The sequence below is a fragment of the Manis pentadactyla genome, chromosome 2 (assembly GCF_030020395.1).
Source record: "Manis pentadactyla isolate mManPen7 chromosome 2, mManPen7.hap1, whole genome shotgun sequence".
Taxonomy (NCBI): domain Eukaryota; kingdom Metazoa; phylum Chordata; class Mammalia; order Pholidota; family Manidae; genus Manis; species Manis pentadactyla.
The window spans coordinates 141,419,858-141,441,294 of NC_080020.1; the positions used below are offsets into that span (position 1 = coordinate 141,419,858).

General features: G+C 51.7%; 1 protein-coding gene across 2 annotated transcripts; it reads right to left on the reverse strand.

Moving 5' to 3' along the window:
• Positions 1-1,353: 1,353 nt before the first annotated feature.
• Positions 1,354-21,418, reverse strand: TRIP13 (thyroid hormone receptor interactor 13). 2 transcript variants are annotated; one of them, XM_036920271.2, is made up of 13 exons: positions 21,180-21,418; positions 20,549-20,714; positions 19,061-19,190; positions 18,337-18,392; positions 11,375-11,465; positions 10,135-10,207; positions 7,767-7,830; positions 7,009-7,095; positions 6,784-6,890; positions 4,809-4,962; positions 3,347-3,435; positions 2,432-2,501; positions 1,354-2,193 (listed from the first exon to the last, which is right to left on the reverse strand). In XM_036920271.2, exons 1-13 carry the CDS (start codon positions 21,269-21,271, stop codon positions 2,104-2,106), a joined length of 1,269 nt encoding a protein of 422 aa, XP_036776166.1. In that variant the 5' UTR covers positions 21,272-21,418; the 3' UTR covers positions 1,354-2,103. The 2 variants fall into 2 exon arrangements, with proteins under 2 accessions (XP_036776166.1, XP_036776157.1); XM_036920262.2 differs by having other exon boundaries at positions 3,347-3,459; positions 21,180-21,416.
• Between the last annotated feature and the right edge of the window lie 19 nt (positions 21,419-21,437).

Sequence of the window (21,437 nt, forward strand, 5' to 3'; positions counted from 1 at the left end):
GTCGAGCCACGGCACTCGGCCCTTGCTCGGCCCACGGAGGCCTGGTGAAGCTGAGGCTGCGCAGAACCACGGTGGGGGCAGCAGCGCAGGCAGGCAGCAGTAGGCTGGAGGGGATGTTTCCTCAGCCCGTGCTGTTGAGACCAACACCCCTGGCATGGGGGCAATCCCAGTGGGGTCCCTGTCTGTGGGTGTGAGCCATCCTGGGGCCAGCCCAGCAGAAACCTCAGGAACTGCCCCCCAGGGTAGTCAGTCAAGACCAATGCCTCATAGAGGTAAGGGTGCATGGTGCCTGACCCTCTCTGCTCACACATTGCCTAGCCCTGTAGAAACTGTGGCCTGGGATGACCATGGGCTCCCTTGGGCTTAGCCGCATTGGCCTGTCACCACACCTGTGTGCCAGGCATGGTCCCACGGCTGTGCCAGTCCGTGCAGCCTCAGGCCTCGGCCTACATCACTGACTTGGCAGACTCCACAAGGCCTGGGAGGCCGCACGCACGGCTTCCACAACCCTGCAGACTCCCTGGGGACCACACTCTGGCCATTCCTCACCAAAGAGTAGGTTGCCCGTCACACGGACACAGCTCCACCCCATATCCCCTCCCCATCCTGGCCCCCGGGATGAGTGGTGCCCAGCCATGAGCATCTTGGGGTTTGGCCTCCACCCAGAAGCCTCCCATGAGGAGCCACGTTCTGCGTCCTCGCCCCTGTGCCCGCCATCTCCAGCAAGGCCCCAGTCCAGAAGGGCGTGTGGGTCCTGAGTGAGTGCGACGGGCTGAGCATCTTGGTGCCCCTGCCCCATGCTACCCATCCTGCAGATGCACATGCCTACCCCAGCTCGTGGGGCAGTGGGGAGCATGGGGCAGGGCTGGCACTCCACTCACCCTCTCCACTGGGGTCTTGGGGGTGCCAAACCTCCCAGCTCACCCCTCAGAGCAGTGCTGACCTCTGGCTGGCAGCGTGTCGGCACAACTACAGAACGTCTGGGACCCACTTTCTGGGAACAGGTCTTAGTTTGAAGGACCTCCCCGCCCCCTCAGAAACCTCATCCTCTGCACCCAGTGTCCCCACCCTGCTCCTCCCTTCCACGGGGAACCCAGACATCCAGCATTTCAGAGGCAAATCTGTGAAATGCACTTGCTCCAGGGTCCCGATCCTGAAGCATGGTGCATCCTCTCACCTTCTCCTGAACCTGGGGCCCACAGACCCCACTTTCACCCACCTTTTAGGGTCTTGGGGAAGCCAGGGAGCCCAGGACGGCAGGAGGCACAGGAATGGGCCTGTGTGCCCTCCTGTTTGTGCAGCTCCCCAAGAGCGACAACCTCCTACACCTGAACCCATCAACCAGGCAAAAAGTAAGCAAGTGATTTTTAATGCCATTCTAAGCACCAGGGAATGGGATGAGAATGAAAATGGGAAAATCCTGGGAAAGCTTCGTACTTAGAAAGTCCAATGACAAGAAGGTAACATGCTCAGAACACTCGTGTGGAACTTACTTCATGATTCAAGCAATCTCAGTGCTCGTGGGCAGTGGCTGCTGGCCAGCATCTTACACCTGCTCATATCAGGCCGCTGCACAAATGGGAGAAGAACCTGTGTCTCGCTGGCCAGGGCCAGGGCAGCAGCAGCCCCACACAGGACCCCACCCGATATGCAGAACGCCACAGCCAGAGTCCTTCTTGGTTCCTGTAGCTTAGGAGCAGATTCTCATTCCCTCAACAGCCTCTGAGACGTCTGCCCTCAACAAGACGAGCTGGTGCCTGGTGGAGGCAGAGCCCGGTTTCCAGTACGGAGGCCACGACGCAGTCCCTGTTCCTATGAAGCCTGTGCCGGTCGTCTTTCAAACACCCTGTTGGTGCTCTGTGTCTGAAGGAGGCCGGTAGGAGGACAGTTCTTCACAGAGGCAACAGGACTGGAGTTACCATCTTGAAAGTAGTGAAAATGAGGGGCCATCTTCTAATGGGAAATTAAAATACGTGCAGACTAGGCACTGCCTTCCTGCATGTCTGGTGTTTCTGGCTGGTGGGCCCAGGCCAGCTTGCATGTGTGGCGGGTCACTGGCTAGACATGCTCAGAGAGCCCTGACGTGGGAAGCCCAGATGCACCTCAAGATGAGAGCTTCTTCCTCTCTTCGAACTGCCTGTCCACTACCAGGGACAGGGCCTGGAGGAAGCCCTCGATGGTGACGGTGGGGGCCTGCAGGCAAACAAGGCAGAGTGGCCATCCTCGCCCTCCCCACCTGGGCGCAGATGGCAAGGGGGACCCTCAGGTCACCATTCTGCCACCCGAGGAGGCCAGCGAGGACCTGGCATGAGCCCTCTGAGCACCGTGGAGCCATGAGGGACACCACTGCAGCCACCCCCTCCCAAGCCATCCCTCCGCAAACCAGAGAACAGGTTGCCCAGGGCAGGGCCAGCCATGGGGAGGGACGCACCTGGATGTACAGTGCGTGAGCCAGGAAAGGGAGCTTCCTTAGGACGCGGCCGCTGAGGCCCTCGCTCTTCCTGCAAATGTACCCAGATGTCACATCCACGCCACTGGCGTGGTGGGTGGTCTCAACTCTGGAGGACCCTTCCCCACCCTTCAGTGGGGCTGGTCACCCTACGCCTCAGCTACTGCTCCAGGCGAGGCGGGGTCCCCACGGCTGCCAGCGAGCGCAGGGATGCGGTGGCCCTCAGCACGGACACACTGTGACCTGCTGGTCCTTGTCATCGTGAACCTTCGCATGCGTCTCTGAGACACTCTCATCTCTCACCCAGCATTTAAGTTTCTTTAACAGATAATCCAAAAATAACCTTTAAATGTGGCTGTTCTTCGTGCCATGCCTCCTTCAGGACCGCCCAGGCACCTCAGGGCTTCAAGGGCAAAGCCCACTCTGGTCAGAGCCGTGGGTGCCCTCTGGAGTGCACGCCCTCGGAGGCCCTCACTCATGACTGGCCCCTGGCCCCCAGGCACTGAGTGCCTTGGGCCCAGGGTTCATGGACGTCCCCAAACACCAAGCAGGGGCCCTGCGCTTGCTCGCTCTGCCCACTGAAGCAAAGGTTTCTTGTTTTGTTTTTTTCCTGCCAATTTGAAAGAATTTAACAAAGTTCACTAAATTGCTAACGCATCCAGAGCCTTGCTATGATCACCTATCCTTCTGCACACAAACGACGCACCTTTGTGTCCCGAGGGCACCTGGGCAGCTGCCCTCCACCTCCGTCCAGGAGTGCAGGGTGGGGGCCCTGGAGGTCCCGCAGGTGTGCGATGCCTTGGGATCCAGCTCCCTGCCCTCTGGCCCCAACCCCACTCCCCGCCTGCTGTTGTCACCACAGCAGGTGGCCTGTCCTGCTCACAGGAGTCTGCGCACCTGGAAATCTCGCTCAGGAAGAGACTCAGCTTGGATATGTTGTTCTCGATGAAGCCAATCATCTCGAGCTCACGGAGGGTCAGCAGCTGCTGGCGAGGGTATATGATCTGACACTGTGGGCACAGGGAGGCATCAGCGCTCGGCAATGGCCCCCATCCCAGCTTCACAGCATCACATGTGGTAAGAAACACACGACAGCGTCCACTCGGGAGTGGCTGGGACCAGCACTTCTGTGCTTTTGGCCAAAACGTGTCCTCATCATGTGCTGGGATGGGGGGGCCTTGGAGGTGTGGGGTCCGGCCCGGAACTGGATCTCATGACACATCATGGCCCACAAAGGGGCAGAGTTGGGCCTGGAGCCAGGACTTCGCCTGCCTTTAGAAGGTCTCTGCTCAATGTCTGGTGTAAGACTCGCTTTGGAGACGACACAGCCTCTGACTGGGGACCTCGGATGGGGTCTGCATGCTGGGGCTCTCGGCCAAGCAGGTGCGCCAGTCAGGCCACCATGCTGACCACTACTGAGCTAATAAACCGTCCTGACCTGGGAGGACGGCAAGGGAGCAGCATTCCCCGCATGTCCTGGGCGCTCGCTGAACACTGGGGGTGTTCTAACAGGCCTTGGGCTGGAAGGCCCTGCTTTTCTGCCTGGCTGATCGGCGCTCCTCAAGCCCCACAGCCCCCGTGAGGCACTGTCCAGACAGTGGCAGAGCAGCAGGCCACAGGCTCCATGGACACATGACAACAGCCTTCAGGGCAGGCCAAACCCCCTCTCTGCCCCACCGACTGTCTTAACTTCCCGTAAGCCGTCTAAGAAAGCCCCAGTTCCAACCCCCAGCAGGACCTGCAGGATGCTGCTCCTCAGCGGCATCGCAGTCAGGCCCCTCCACGGTGCGGGGTGGCAGGTGGCTGCTGCAGGGCGAGGCAGACCCCACTCCACTGTCCAGCTCAACGTCCTTCAACAACCACCACCAAATCCTCATTGTTCGCTGGTTGTTAGTTTCTCCAGAATCAAAGTTGGGGGAACATGCTGGGGCCCCAGAGCCCAGAGCTCCAGCACCAGGCACGAGTCACGGGAGACCTACTATGAGCTATGTTCATGGCCGACGGGCTCATTGCTGCCACCAGCACACAGGGCCAGAGACACACGGACACCGCAGTTGGCAGCGGCCTCTCTAGGCAACCTCCCTGTGGACCAGGCTCCCACCCACACATTGCCTGCAGATCGGGAGACTGAACAATTACAAGATCACTTTGTGCTGAAAGAGCAGAGCTACTGAGTGGCCACAGCTCTTGACTGTCACCTCAACCCACCAGACACGACACTGTGGTTTTCCACATGAGAACACGGTTGACACCACGTCCCAGTGTTTTGCTCTGGGTTGGACTGGTCATTTTGAGCCAAGCCAGGGAAATTACACGAGCTTAAGGAACCCACAGAAAGGAGAGGGAGATCTGCCATTACCTTCATCAGTTCTTCCAGGCAGGACAGGTAGATCTTGAAGATGGCAGCCATGGAGGGCAGGCCCACATACTGCCTGATGTCGGCCCGGTCCACGAAGGCCACGTCGATCTTCTCCGTGATGTTGGAAGTAGTCAGAATCACCACATTGGAGTGCCTGCAGGCAGAGCAGAGCACGGCCAGCGGGCTCATCAGTGGCTTGAGAATGTGCCCCACCCCTGCGCTCCGGGTGCTCAGCCTGCACCTCCAGCCAGCCGCAGTCTGTGCCCAGCCACTCTGCAGGCTCTCCTGGCCATGAGACGGAGTGCCAGGCCGACTGTCCCCAACACTCTTGCTCTGCTTGTTCCTCTGCTTTCTGGAGAGCTCCCCCAGACTGCCACTTGAACACTCTTCCCTGCCTTCTACTGGGGCGAAGTTCTCCTGGCTCTGTGCAGGTGCCTGACTGTCCCCCTCCTGGACCTGCCAGCTGGGCATGGCCACACGACTACTGGTCACACAGCTCTCGTGACCCCAGTGTGCCACGGCATGGAATCAACTACCTCCTTTACCAGCTACATTCTCCTTTAGCCCACAGACTACACAAGAGAGCCACCAGAGCCCAGCCTGCTCGTGCCACAAGCTGCACAGAGCAGGCACAAGGCCCCCAAGGAGCACACCTCCTCCGGGGCCCAGGTCAGCGCAGACGGGCCGCAGGCAGTGTATGTGTGGGCACCTGGGAGGGCCCCCTTCCTTAGTGGAATAGGAGCATGGCACAGGCTGAGCAGGGGAGAGCCCAGTGAGGGCAAGAGCAGGTGTGGCAGCCAGGAGGGCACAGGCTGCTCGGGGCTGCCTGGGGGTGCCGCGGAGCACCGGCCAGAACCATGCCCAGGCGAGGGCTTTGCCACGCAGTCAGATCTGCATAGGGCAGGAGTGGTGGGTCATCAGGGGAGGGGGGCTAGGGCGTGGGGCCACGTGAGTCACAGCCAGTGAGAGGACCAGTGGCATGAGCATCTGTTCCCTCCTGAGCCCTCACCCCAGCAACAGGAGGGGAGTCAGGGTGACCCCATCTTCCGGCTTGAATAGCAGGTACCTGGTGAGGCCATCAATGTGTAATAGGAACCCCAGGAAGTTGGGGGTTCTGGGCCAAGCAAGTGGCCTGGGAGTGTGTCTGTGTCGGGTTATGGGGGAGGTATGGGTCTGCGACAGGGACATGGCCACCAGAGGGTAAGTGTCTCTAGAAGCCACAAGGCAAGGCTGTGGGCAGGCTGTGCAGGGTCCCCTGAAGGGATGGCAGAGAGAGGTGGTCAGGAGGGATCAGAGGGGGTCAAATGGCACAGGAAGTTCCCAGAAGGGAAGGCTGCACACTTGGGTGGACAGGTAGGGGAAGGGTGAGAAGAGCAATCGACCCCCCCAACTGACAACACCCCAGGGGCCTAGTATTCCCTTGTGAAACGGTGCAGCTGCGTCTAACGCTCCTCAGCATGATTTAGTTCCCTGCCACCCCACACTCAACAAGCTGGCTCTGGGCAGGGCTGGTGCCCTGGCGCCCTGAGAACGCGAGGCCTCTGGATAGCAGGGGAGCGCCAAGTGCTGCAGATGACAGGCTGAGGCTCTGGTCTGCAGATTGCTCCCTTGAGTCAGGCTAGCTGCGTCACTTCACTCCCTGAAACTGGCTCGACCGTCAGGACGCCTGTACCTGAAAGCCTGGACGGGGGGCATGTGAAATCGGCCTCACGCAGGGCAGGTGACGCCGCCAGAACCCCAGGGCCCGCTGGCACCACACTGGAGCGGGCAGCAGCACTCCTCTCGCGCGTCCCTGTGAGTTGGCTTCACCATGCCTAGCCTCCACTGTGCACTGTACCTTAGCAAAGAGCACTCGGTTTCTACACGATCACCCCGAGTAGAGGCTGTGTCAGAGGCAAAAGAGTAACACGCGATGCCAAAGAGCTGCTGCTCAGAAGAGTGGGTTGCATAAATTTGCTGTGTCCCAGTGCGTTACCTCTTAATCTGGTCGATTTGGGTCAAGACAGCATTAACCACGCGGATGGCATCTGAGGGCTCGGTGCCTGCCCTGCAAGCACTGCGGGCGGCCGTGAGGCTCTCCACCTGGGGGGCAGCAGGTCAGCAAGGATGGGTGTGAACTAAGCGGCCAGAGGAGGAGAGGGACGGGTGCACCCGCAGCGGCCCTGAACACCCCGCCCAGGTGCGGCACGGACAGGCCTACCTCGTCGATCAGCACAAACACCAGAGCATCTTTGTCATCAATCAAGTCCTGAATCTTCTGGAACATCTTGGTCACCAGCTTGCCACTCTGGAGCCAAAGCACTCAGTGTTGACGGCCCCCATCAGGCTGCCAGGACGCATGGGCACCCGCCATCCCCCGCTCTCCTCCACCCAGGGGACCCTCCAGGCCCCCCACCCACCCTAAACCACAGAAGCCAGGTCCGCACAGGAAGTCCACCCAATGCCCTCCCTCCCACTCCGCACTGGGACACGGAGGCCAGGGCTGGGCAACACCTTGCTCCTCGGCTCCCAGGTGTCCCCCGTGCATGACCAGGACGAGCTGGGCCACGGATACAAGTGTGCAAAGGCTGGGAGCACCACTCACAGCTCCCCACCCCCACTTGCCACCTGCCAGTGGGCCTGCTGACCCACTGCCTGGGGTGGAGCCCTGCCGAGGCGAGGCGCCCCTGTTCAGACGGCAGGGAGAGGCTCAGAGCCCCAAGACAACTGGGAATGAAGGTGGACCCCTCCTGAGAGGGTACTGGCTGCCCTGCCTCCTAGCCAAGGTCTGGGCGGGACTAGCGGAGGGTCCTCCCAGGCCTCAGACTACTTCTGAGTCACCACGAAGCCCTCGATTTTCCCGTGGCTGCAAACCCACCCACAGTCCACGTCTCCACTCTCTCTTTCTCTCCTAGTACAGAGGACACTTTTCCACCAAGATGGGTGACAATTCAGAGAAACAGAATCATTAATACTTACCTCTGAAAACCACTTGGAGAAAAGGCTGTGGCTGTTTATCTCAACCAACTGGCCATAGCGGTACCTGGGGTGACAAGAGGTCGTCAGGCAGCACATCACACATCCTGCCTCCCCGCCCAGCACGTGGGCCTCACCAGCTGCCCAGATCGTCAGAGTCGCAGGGGGTCTGGGAGCCTAGCAACCCGCACCTCAATGGGTACAAAAACCGGGCAACAAGCGGTAAGCAGTGCGGCTGAAGCAAAGTAAGCCTTTTGAGCTGAATAGTACCTTCACTTGGAGTAAAGCAATTACAAAATCCCTTTTTTAATTTACTTAAAACTTACATTTCTATGTTTAGGAGGTATAACTGGCACTAACAGAGCAAACAAAACACAAGCCTTAAAGACTTCTGGCCAGGGCAGAACACGCTCCTGCCTTCCAGGTGATCCTAACGAGTGACCACTAGTTCTCCAAGCAGAGGTGCTTCCTGTAGACTCTCGGGCCTGAACAGCACTCTGACACCCACGGTGGACCTTTACACTCAGAGATGTGGATCTGGTGCTTGGGCAATCCTGAAGGCAATCTTCAGCACGCAGAGAGGGGGAACTGGTGTCTGCGCGCTCACCCAGGAGGCAGCAAAAAGCTGGATGCACCACACTAACCCACAGGAACAAGACGTGGCAGGACACTGCCTCCCAGGCCTGCATGGTTCCTCTTGTGCCCATAGTACATGCAGAGAAGAATGCCTCCCAGGGCACTGCTGGCTTTCCATTCACTAAATGTGTTTATGGAGGAGGGCAGCGGGCAGACACCCTCACACACAAGATAACAATTGGGTTGAATACTAAACAAAGCTCATTCTAAGGGATTTTGATGAATGGAGTGAGCCAGGAGCTTCTCTGGGGTTCTTGAAAGCCACGGAATACACACGTCCCCAGGTCTTTGTAGGGAAAATGCCACAGTGGTCTTTCCTCTGTTCTCTCAGGAAACTGCCCCAGAGGTCTTTAAAACACAAGGCCAAGGAGCTAAGCAAAAAATAAAGGGCAGAAATAGAGTGATTTACCTGTGTAAAAACACAAGAAATTTTAGAAAAGAACAAAAATAGGTATTCAGAATAAACCTCGTGGGGTTTCCCCTTCTAAAGTCGTCCCGGCCTTTACAGGTCCCAGACACCCTTTGCCTTAATCCACAGAGAACCAGACAAATCCAATGAGAGGTCAGCTCTAAGGGCCGGGCCCCCAAGAAAGAGTGAGGGTACCCAGGAAGATCGCCAAGTAGTGCTGAGACGAGGAGGCAGAGGTCAGAGTTCAGGGAGCCTGAGGGACGAAGACTATGGAGCCCCTGAGGGAGGGAGATGCTCAGGAACAGGGCTCCGCGGGTCTCTCTGAACCCTGGGCTCATGAGCTGGGCAGTCCCACCAGGCTGGAGCTCCACGCACTGACTGCCTCCTGGGGCTCACGCAGGCTGGGGGTTTGAGTTCTCAAAGGTCGAGTGTGTGGTTCCCCAACTCACGTGGGTACTCCCCTAGGACCCCAAGGGCTCCACCTGAGTACCCGGACTAGATCCAACCCCCCTACCCCAGCAAGGCTCATGCCGCAGCAAAGTAACTGAGGTGCCGTCCAAACCAACTCCAGTCTTCAAGAACAAGAACAGAGCCGCTCAAGCGCAGTCTGTGCCATCACATGCCAAGCAGCAGAAGCATGTGGCCACAACCAGAAAAGCCGAACAGACTCGGAGACGAGGACGACAGGAGCAGCGGACGAGAAGGCGCACAGCAGCCGCACACCCGCGCGAAAGCTTCAGGAGACACGCAAGGAGGCAGGAGTGCAAAAGGGACCGCTGGGACCCAGGAAGAGCAGCGCCCCACCCAAGATGGCGGGCTCACAGGGTGGTGTGCGGGGCACTGTCCAGAACGGATAGGAGACCCAACGAGCTGAAGAAGCCAGCCAGCATGTCCATGGGCCTGTGGGGCGGCACAGGAGGCCCGACAGGGAAACATGTGGATGCCAGGACGGGGGAAGGAGGGAAGTTAGCCTGAAGAGCTGGCACAGTAGTTTCCAAAGTGAAGAGGCAGATGGAGCTCAGTGCACCACTCGAGCCTGTACCCTTTGCTCATAAGTCATGGAACAGCAGGCGATGGGCACAGACACCAAGCAACCTGAGCTGACATTCTACCCGGGAGCAGAAACACGCTCTAGGCACAGGTGGGTCAGTGGTGAGGCTCCAGTTTAAAGAGCAGAGTCCTTCCTGCAGGCCATGCTGAGTTTATGTTGGGAGAGCCTGCTAGTCATGTGAAATGATGGAAAAGAAATGACAGCTCTCACCGTCGCAAAGGAAAGCAAGCACTCCCATCCCTGCTGCTCTCCCCCCTCAAACTGCCAGGAGTTACCTGCTTGAAAGCCTAATGGTCAATTTCTGGGCTAATGCTTTACACAGGGAAGTTTTTCCAGTTCCTGGAGGACCTGCAACAAAATCCAAGTAAATATGCTTTTAAGTCAGAGCTGAACACATTTCTAAGGATGCTGTTGTATCATTCACAGAAAATAAATAAGGAGCAGAGAGCTCTGCATCTGAGCGTCATTCCCGCAAACAGTGCTGTCACCTCACAAGAGAGTGCTGCAGGTAATGCTGTCTTCCCCTCGTCCCACTGTGCTTGTTTCTGTCCGAGCTCCCAGGCCCCCAGCACAGGCTCTGCTCCTGGGCCTACAGCTCCCCGCCCGCCCTGCACTGAGTGGCAGCCTCCTGGTCTCCACATGGCCTCCATGAAATCCACTCATAGGGACCTTCCATAAGGCCCCAAACCTTTCTGGGAGTCATCAGGCCTCCTCAGGCCCTGAAAGGGGGCTTTCTGCAGCCTGTAGCACCGCTGTCCCTCACAACAGCTGTGCTGACCAGGAGGGCCACTGGGCGGGGCCCGGCTGCACAGCCCCCTGCCTGCACATCACCAAGCACAATGCCTTGTAGAAGCTCAGAGGTCATTGATAAGGAAGAACAACTTCATCTAACAGAAAATGCGTGCATGCAACTCTGATATACTGCCAGCATTTTCAATAATAAAAGAGGAAATAAATAACCAGCTGTAAATGGAAAGGAACTTCACTAATTAAAATACCTGATTGTCTATTCTGATCTTGGTATGAGGACAATGTGCCAAAAATATCCCTTTAGAAGATGCTATTTTTTAAGACTGTTTACAGACACACAAGCTCAACTGTATAAAGGTCTAAGCAGTTACTCTGGGCTCCTGTCTCACTATAATTGGGTTATTTTCCTCTGAGAAGAACCAGACAGAATTCTGGTGAAGTGTGGTTTCTGCTGTTCCCGACCCACAAAGTGAAGCTCTAAGAACACTACAAAGAGGCACAAGGCACCTTCTGACCTAAGGAGTTTATTATCAGCTGCAGAATAAGGCAGTTACCTGGGAAGTTTAGTAAAACAACATGAAAAGCCATAAGGCATCACCAGATGCTGCCAGATGAAAGGCCAAGTGACAAATGCCCAGAGCACGTGAGCCAGTTTGGCTTTGCAGAGAAGGGACGTCCAGGACAACCCTGGCTCTGTCCGAAGAGGAGAGACAGGCTCTCAGGAATGACTTCCATCAGTTTCGCAGACAGCACCATGTGGCTTACCGTGAAGCAGCACCACCCGGTTCCAGGTGATGAGGTTGCTGTCGACCTTCTTGTCGGAAAACAGTAAGGTTGTCATCACGTAATCGAGGAGCTGCAGAAAGAGCAGGAGCACAGTAGGTACCAGTGCCGAGCAGGCAAGGCTCTCCAAGCATGCTGCCAAGTCCGCCCTGAGCAAGCAGAAGGGCAGGGACAGGCCGCTCTCCAGAGACTGCCACCCAGTGCTTGCTGAACCCTAACAGGCCTTCATAGGGGAAAGAACTTGACACATAAGAGAATAAGTGCAGGGTGCTACTATCACACCCATGAAGGATAAACACAAAGATCACTTTTATTTAAAACAGGAAGACTAATGGACTCAGAGTCAGTAAGCTCCCACCTCTGGGATGACACCATATGCGGCTCATTCACTCAAGGCAACAGCCAGAACCCCATGGCTGTGCTGTGGCTCCCAGAGCAGCCTTGGGGGATGGGGGCCAGATGCACTGGAGCTGGCTCGGACCTGCCCACCTGCCTGTGCCCTCTGCCCCGCAGTTCCCAGGGTGGGACCCCACCAGAGCTGTCACATTCTGTGCCTGCTTTGCCCAAGGAACCTCCAGAAACCAGCTCCACTTGGCAGCAGTACCAGGACAGACGTCTAGGACATAGGCTACTGGCCCGCAGAAACTCCCAAAAGTCCATCTAAGTCAAGGGGCTCTGAGATACCAGAGAGCAACACAATGACTCTGCTTCAAATAACGGAACCTTCTGGTAAAAATGCTCAGGAAGAGAAATTCAAGATGGCAGCATGAGAGATGAGACAGAGAATTCCTCCCAAAACCACATATAGTGTGAAAATAAAGTTAATACAACTAGCCCTAAAACAGCAACAGGAAAGAAGGCTGCACCAGACTGCACAGAGACCTCACGAACAGAGCAGACCTCACAAACAGGGTAACGTAGGAAAGCCTTGATCCGGCAGGACCCAAGCCCTTCCCCCACCCCAGCTCACCGGCGGGAGGAAGAGAAATGGAGCAGGGAGGGAGTGAAGGCCTGGGACTGCTGAACACCCAGCCCTGGAGGTCTGCTTTGGGGCACAAACCTACATTGTGTGGTGCTCTGGAGGTTGCTGGGGTTGGGGAGCTGGGCCAGGTGGAGTGCTTGAGAGACTGAGATTCTGGCCGTTTGTGGAGGATGGGGATCCCCACCCTGCCACTGTGTGTCAGAGGAAAGGAGGGAGGTCTGAGAGGCTTCCTAGCAGCGAGAGGGCTGCTGAAGGGGCGGGGTTTGGATGGAGTTTGCTGCGCCTGGGAGGGGAGAGCTGGACAAGGTTGTCTGGGCACACTCTGCCCAGCTGGTTGGGAACTTTGAGGAGCTTCAGGCGCCCCATCCTCCTGGCTGCCTACTCAGCTCCGAGGCCCCCCACTGTGACATGCACCCTGCTGCACCTTCCTCCTGGCCTGCTGGCACCTGCTCACAAACTGGCAATCACTGTGCTGGCATCAGGCCAGCCAGAGGGAGGCCCCGCCTACAACAGCTAGAGACGCACAGCACAGAGGCTTACACCTGTGTGTTTGGCCCACTGGCTCTGACACTGGAGACGGCACTGCAGCCGGGAACCAGGAAAGAGCTCTTTCCTCCCTACCAGGCACCAGCTCTGCTCCCCTATGACCCCCAGCCTCACTCTAGGGGCTGAGCAGCTCCAGAGACTGGAGCTTCTGGGGACAAGAGGGCACCACATAGAATTATGAAATGTCAAAGGAACCTGGTTCAGACCAAAATCTCACAAACCCCAGAAAAAGGGCCAAATGACACTGAACTCACCAATCTTCCTGAAAGAGAGTTTAAAATAAAAATCATTAACATGCTCAAGGAGGTACAGAAAAATATTCAATAACTCAGAGATGAATTTAAGATGGAGATTCAATCATTAAGAAATTCCAAATCTGAAATGAAACATACAATGGACGGATTTAAAAGCAGACTAGATGTAGAAGAAACGGTAAATGGAATAGAAATTAAAAGAGGAATACAAAGAAGCTGAGGCACAGATAGAAAAAAGGATCTCTAAGAATGAAAGAATATTGAGAGAACGGTGTGACCAATTCAAATGGAACAATATCCGCATTATAGGGGTACCAGGAAAAGGAGAGAGAAAAAGGGATAGAAAGTGTTACTGAGGAGGTAATTGCTGAAAACTTCCCCAATCGGGGGAAGGAGATAGTCTCTCAGGACATGGAGGTGCACAGATCTCCCAACACAAGGGACCCAAGGAGGACAACACCAAGACATATAATAATTAAAATGGCAAAGATCAAGAATAAAGACAGACTTTTAAAAGCAGCTAGAGAGAGAAAAAAGATCACATATAAAGGAAAACCCATCAGGCTATCATCAGACTTCTCAACAGAAACCTTACAGGCCAGAAGTGAGTGGCATGATGTATTTAATGCAATGAAGCAGAAGGGCCTGGAACCAAGAATACTCTATCCAGCAAGGTTACCATTTAAATTTGAAGGAGAGATTAAACAATTTTCAGATAAGCAAAAGCTGAGAGAATTTACCTCCCACAAACCACCTCTACAGTGCATTTTGGAAGGACTGTTATAGATGGAAGTATTCCTAAGGCTAAATAGCTGTCACCCAAGGGACAGACAAAGAGTACAGAATATGATACCTAACATATAAAGAATGGAGAAGGAAGAAAAAGGAGGAAAAAAACCTTTAGGTTGTTTGTAATAGCACACTAAGTGAGTTACATAGACTGTTAGATAGAAAGGGAATTACCCTTGAACTTTTGGTAACCACGAATCTAAAGCCTGCAATGGCAATAAGTACATACCTATCCAAAATGACCCTAAATATAAATGGTCTGAATGCACCAGCCAAAAGACAGTCACTGGATGGATAAAAAAACAAGACCCATCTATATGCTGCCTACAAGAGACTCACTTCAAACCCAAAGACATACACAGACTGAAAGCAAAGGGATGGAAAAAGATATTTCATACAACTAATAGGGAGAAAAAAGCAGGAGTTGCAGTACTTGTATCAGACAAATTAGACTTCAAAACAAAGAAAGTCACAAGAGACAAAGAAGGACATTACATAATGATAAAGGGGTCAGTCCAACAAGAGGATATAACTATTATAAATACGTATCCACCCAACACGGGAGCACCTACATATGTGAAACAAATACTAACAGAATTAAAGGGGGAAATAAAATGCAATGCATTCATTTTAGGAGATTTCAACACACCACTCACTCCAAAGGACAGATCAACCAGACAGAAAATAAGTAAAGAGACGGAGGCACTGAACAACATATTAGAACAGATGGACCTAATGGACATCTACAGAACACTTCATCCAACAGCAACAGGATATACATTCTTTTCAAGTGCACATGGAACATTTTCAAGAATAGATCATATACTAGGACACAGAAAGAGCCTCAGTAAATTCAAAAAGATTGAAATTGTACCAACCAGCTTCTTGGATCACAAAGGTATGAAACTAGAAATAAATTCCACAAAGAAAATGAAAAAGCCCACACACAGAGGCTTAATAACATGCTCCGAAATAATCAATAGATCAATGACCAAATAAAAACAGAGATCAAGCAATTTATGGAGACAAATGACAACAATAATTCAACACCACAAAATCTGTGGGATGCAGCAAAAGGTCATGCTAAGAGGGAAGTATATTGCAATACAGGCCTACCTCAGGAAAGAAGAACAATCCCATATGAACAGTCTAAACTCACAATTAACAAAACTAGTAAAGAAAGAACAAATGACGCCCAAAGCCAGTAGAAGGAGGGACATAGTAAAGATTAGAGCAGAAATAAATAAAATTGAGAAGAATAAAACAATAGAAAGAATCAATGAAAGCAGGAGCTGGTTCTTTGAGAAAATAAACAAAATAGATAAACCCCTAGTGAGACTTACCAAGAAAAAAAGAGAGTCTACACACATAAACAGAATCAGAAATGAGAAAGGAAAAATCACTATGGACACCAAAGAAATACAAAGAATTATGAGAGAATACTATGAAAAATTATATGGTAACAAACTGGATAACCTAGAAATGGACAACTTTCTAGAAAAATACAACCTTCCAAGTCTGACACAGAAAGAAACAGAAAATCTGAATAAACCAATTACCAGCAAGGAAATTGAATTGGTAATCAAAAAACTACCAAAGAACAAAACACCTAGACCAGATGGTTTCATTGCTGATTGTATCAAACATTTAGTCAAGACCTAATACCCATTCTCCTTAAAGTTTTCCAAAAAGTAGAAGAGGAGGGAATACTCCCAAACTCATTCTGAGGCCAGTATCACTCAAATACCAAAACTGAAATACCAAAGACACTGCAAAAAAATGAAATTACAGACCAATATCCCTGATTGAACATAGATGCAAAAATACTCAACAAAATATTAAAAAACCAAATTCAAAAATACATCAGAAAGATCATCTATCATGATCAAGTGGGATTCATACCAAGGATGCAAGGATAGTACATTTGAAAATCCATCAACATCATCCACATCAACAAAAAGGACAAAAACCACATGATCATCTCCATAGATGTTGAAAAAGCATTCGACAAAATTCAACATCCATTCATGATAAAAACTCTCAACAAAATGGGTATAGAGGGCAAGTACCTCAACATAATAAAGGCCATATGTGACAAACCCACAGCCAACATTATACTTAACAGCGAGAAGCTGAAAACTTTTCCTTAATATCGGGAACAAGACAAGGATGCCCACTCTCCCCACTTTTTTTCAACACAGTTCTGGAGGTCCTAGCCACGGCAATCAGACAACACAAAGAAATAAAAGGCATCCAGACTGGTAAGGAAGAAGTCAAATTGTCCCTGCAGATAACATGATATTTGTATATAGAAAACCCTAAAGAATTCACTCCAAAACTACTAGATCTAATATCTGAATTTAGCAAAGTTGCAGGATATAAAATTAATACACTGAAAACTGTTGTATCCCTACACACTAATGATGAACTAGCAGAAAGAGAAATCAGGAAAACAATTCCATTCACAATTGCATCAAAAGGAATAAAATACCTAGAAATAAACCGAACCAAGGAAGTGAAAGACCTATACTCTGAAAACTACAAGACACTCATGAGAGAAATTAAAAAGATACCAATAAATGTAAACACATCCTGTGCTCATGGATAGGAAGAATTAATATTGTCAAAATGGCCATCCTGCCTAAAGCAATCTACAGATTCAATGCAATCCCTACCAAAATACCAACAGCATTCTTCAATGAACTAGAGCAAATAGTTCTAAAATTCATATGGAACCACAGAAGACCCTGAATAGCCAAAGCAATCCTGAGAAGGAAGAACAAAGTGGGAGGATCTCGCTCCCCAACTTCAAGCTCTACTACAAAGCCACAGTAATCAAGACAATTTGGTACTGGCACAAGAACAGACCCATAGGCCAGTGGAACAGACTAGAAAGCCCAGATACAAACCCAACCACATATGGTTAATTAATATATGATAAAGGAACCATGGACATACAATGAGGAAATGACAGCCTCTTCAACAGCTGGTGTTGGCAAAACTGGACAGCTACATGTAAGAGAATGAAACTGGATTATTGTCTAACCCCATACACAGAAGTAAACTCAAAATGGATCAAAGATCTGAATGTAAGTCATGAAACCATAAAACTCTTAAAAAAAAACATAGGCAAAAAATCTCTTGGACATAAACATGAGCAACTTCTTCATGAACATATCTCCCCGGGCAAGGGAAACAAAAGCAAAAATAAACAAGTGGGACTATATCAAACTAAAAAGCTTCTGTGCAACAAAGGACACCATCAGTAGAACAAAAAGTCTTCCTACTGTATAGGAGAATATATTCATAAATGACAGATCCGATAAGGGGTTGCCATCCAATTTATATAAAGAGCTCATGCACCTCAACAAACCAAAAGCAAATAAGCCAATTAAAAAATGGGCAGAGGAGCTGAACAGACACTTCTCCAAAGAAGAAATTCAGATGGCCAACAGGCACATGAAAAGATGCTCCACATCACTAATCATCTGAGAAATGGAAATTAAAACCACAATGAGATATCACCATTACACCAGTTAGGGTGGCCAACATCCAGAAGACAAACAACAACAAATGTTGGCAAGGATGTGGTGAAAGGGGAACCCTCCTACACTGCTGGTGGGAATGTAAAATAGTTCAACCATTGTGGTAAGCGGTATGGAGGTTCTTCAAAAAACTAAAAATAGAAATACCACTTGACTCAGGAATTCCACTCCTAGGAATTTACCCTAAGAATGCAGGATCTCAGATTCAAAAAGACAGACGCACCCCTATGTTTATTGCAGCACTATTTAGAAGAGCCAAGAAATGGAAGCAACCTAAGTGTCCATCAGTAGATGAATGGATAAAGAAGAGGTGGTACATATACACAATGGATTTTATTCAGTCATAAGAAGAAAACAAATCCTACCATTTGCAACAACATGGATGGAGCTAGAGGGTATTATGCTCACTGAAATAAGCCAGGTGGAGAAAGTTAAGTATCAAATGATTTCACTCATCTGTGGAGTATAAGAACAAAGCAAAAACTGAAGGAACAAAACAGCAGCAGACTCACAGAACCCAAGAATGGACTAACAGTTACCAAAGGGAAAGGGACTGTGGAGGATGGGTGGGAAGGAAGGGATAAGGGGGGAAAAGGGGGCATTATGATTAGCACAGATAACGTAGGGGGGGCACAGGGAAGGCAGGATAACACAGAGAAGACAAATAGCAATTCTACAGCATCTTACTATGGTGATGGACAGTGACTGTAATGGGGTATGTGGTGGGGACTTGATAATAGGGGGAGTCTAGTAACCACAATGTTGTTCATATAATCATGCATTAATGATAGCAAAATAATAATAATTAAAAAATGCTCAGGAACTTACATGGGATTTGACTTCCACATCATATACCAGGCTGTCCCAAAGCCCATGGAACTCGGCTGGGAGACAATAAGACAAAAACGTAACTTTAGGAGAGCATTACACGGACCAGTTTGGTCTGGGCTGAGCCACCAGTATGCCTCACTGCTCCACACATGGCGGGGAAAGATGCTCACTACAAGCACATTTTTAAACTTTTTCTTAAAACTTAAATTTCTCTCACCCTTAAAGATGCAAAGCGAACACCAGTCTGGTATGACTGTTGAGTAGCTTGGTGGAGTAAAAGAGCCACCTTCACATCATCACTGCACACCTTTGTCATTTGTGGTCCTGCTCGGGCACAAGCACAGGCCCTGAAGCTGCCCCCACCCCTCGCCATAGCCGGTGCTGTGGTGCGCAGCACATCAGCAAAAGGCGAAAGGCTGCAACTAGAACCTACATGCAAAGTCCATGGGGACTCACAGAGAATGCAGGAGGAAGGTACAGCCCCAGTACAAGCTGAGAGGCAGGGCAGGAACCCTCAGCTAGTGCTGCCTTTGAGGGGCACATCCAAAGGAAACCTGCACTTCACTTTTTCACAACAGAATTCCCGTTCAGAAGAGATAAACACACCCTAGGCTCTTACCAAAAAAAAAAGACAAACACCTCCCTGGGTAGCTGACTTGGCAAACCAGAGATGTGCGCCACCCTCTGACCTCGGCATGCTCCGCCTAGTCCTCTCACATACCCGCGGGCAGAACCCAATGATTCGCTGCGATTATATTTTCTGTCTCTTCCTCCAAATTTTCACTGCTAGGGCCATCTTCATTCAGCTGGAAGATGTGAAGCGCAATATTGCATGAGCTCAAGTCAATGGGCTGTGATAAGAAGGAAACAATAAATCCACACAAATTGGAAACAACTCACTTGTTGATTCTAGTTGTAAACACTGAACATTAAAGTCCAAAAGCAAAGGTGGAGCAAACAGAATGTTAAAAGCTACTTCTTAGATTAGATTAAAAAGCTACTATTATGTTTCAGATCGAGGTTTAGCTCTTCTTAAGATGTGTATCCCTCCCTCCCCTTTTGGGGTTTTACATTTGTTTAAAAAAACTATTATTTTTCATAATTACAAAAGTAACACACACTTGCTGAAAAAACGCAGATGACAGAACGTTGCCACCCTACATCCTGCCTCGCAGCTGCTATGGTCTGTGACACGCCAACAAGTCTGACTAAAAATGGACTCTACTGCAGTTTCTAACCATGTTTCCACTTGCTAGAGCTCAGAGAGACTTTACATCAGTGGACAGAAACCTACCTTATTCTTTCTCACTGTTGTATCATATTCGGTGTGGATGTATCAGATTTGGTTAATCAATCTCTTGATGGATAGTTAAGTATTTAAAGTTGGCCATTATTAACAACTTATAAAAGACCTTTTTCACAAGTTCTATAGAACCTTATGATTATCTGTGAAGACAGATTCCTCCAGGTGAACCCTCAGAGCTGAAAATGAGAAGTAAATGTGCACTGGCACCACCACACCCAGCCAGGCTGTGCTCTCCTTTCCCAACAGTTCCCTCAGGCTGGTCAAGATCCAGTCCAGTGGAAAAAACTCCACCAGTTTTTGGGTGGATCGATAAAAATCCACAAATGTTTAACTAGAAGGGGAAGATCCCCCTTGTAAGTAAAATATTAGTACCAAACCAACTCTTTCAAAGCGATACTTAAGACAGGAGTCAGTGATGCACCTCAAGGCAGATGCGCAGGACTGTTCTTGTAGTGTGGACAGAATGGCCCCAGAGCATCCACCCCTCACACAAAGCTCCTAACTCCCACCCATGAATCCCATGAGGCAGTCCCCACATTGGATGAGATGAAGAGCTTCTGGAAGGCGAGCCCATCTCATTGCTGGCACGCCCACCCCCCTAACATCCTCACACACTGAGTGCCCCACAAATGTCTGCTGACTGAGAGAACGAGAGGAGGCACAGGCCCCGCCTGCCCAGCTGACTCCCCACCTGCTCTGCACCCTTCTTTGCGGTTTCCCATCTGTCTACCTTCTGGTGAGCATCCGGCACAGGCGCCCACCTGCTCCCAGCACCTGGCTCCCAACAGAGAGCCAGTCCTCGTCTGGTAAGCGGCCAATTCCCGACAATACGCTCCCAAGGCAGCGACGCCAACTCTGTATCCAGCTAAGGGTCAGCTGCGAGTACTGTGACCTGGAAGGTACCTGCGGATCTTTGACCTTTAATTCTGTGTCAACGATGGACACGGACTGCACATTCCTGGTCAGGAAGGGCTCATCAAACTCCACCCACGCGTAGTCACCAAACACAATGTTGTGTCTGTTGAGCAGCTTCCAAACACTCAGCTTTATGTCTTCTTTTCTTGCAGTGCTGGGAAAAACAAGCAAAACACACGTATTAGACCTAAACTTTAAAATGTTATTGTTTTAAAAACATCAGACACAACACGAGGAGGTGCAGCAGTTAAGAGCACAGGCGGAGCAGGCCTGCCTGGGCTCAGGCCTGCCGCCCAGGCTGCAGCCATGGAGCTGCCCAAGGACCATGTGCCTCAGCTCTGCACTCAGAAAGGGGCCAGAGCAAGAGTTCCTAAGGTCAGTCAACACGTTCAGTGCTTAGGACAGCGCGGGGCACCGTGAGCACCCCATGAGGCGGCCATTACCGTCAGTCAGAGAAGAAAAGCCCGGGGGGCTTTGGGGTCCGGCCAGACGCATCAGGGCCGTGTGGGGCCGAGTCCTGGGGTCGGGTTCAGGCAGGGGCTGGGCTGGGTCTCAGTTCAGGTGGGTGGAGTTCGGGTCGGGAGGCCCAGTAGGTTCACAGAGCCCAGGTCCGGCTCACCTGCCGCCCCGCTGGTGCACCTCCACATGGACAGTGGGTGCCTCAACCACGCAGGGCAGCGCCTGCTTCAGGTCGCCCACCGCCTCGTCCATGGCGCCGTCGCCGCCGCCGAGAGCAGCGAGGACCCGGCCCGAGCGTGGTCGTCGCCGCCTCGCGCCCCGCGCCGCCTCCGCCACCGCCGCCTCCTCGGCCGCCGGCCCGCCGGTGCTTCGAACCTGCCGCGCACCGCCCTGATCCGGAAGCGCTCGGCACCAGCTT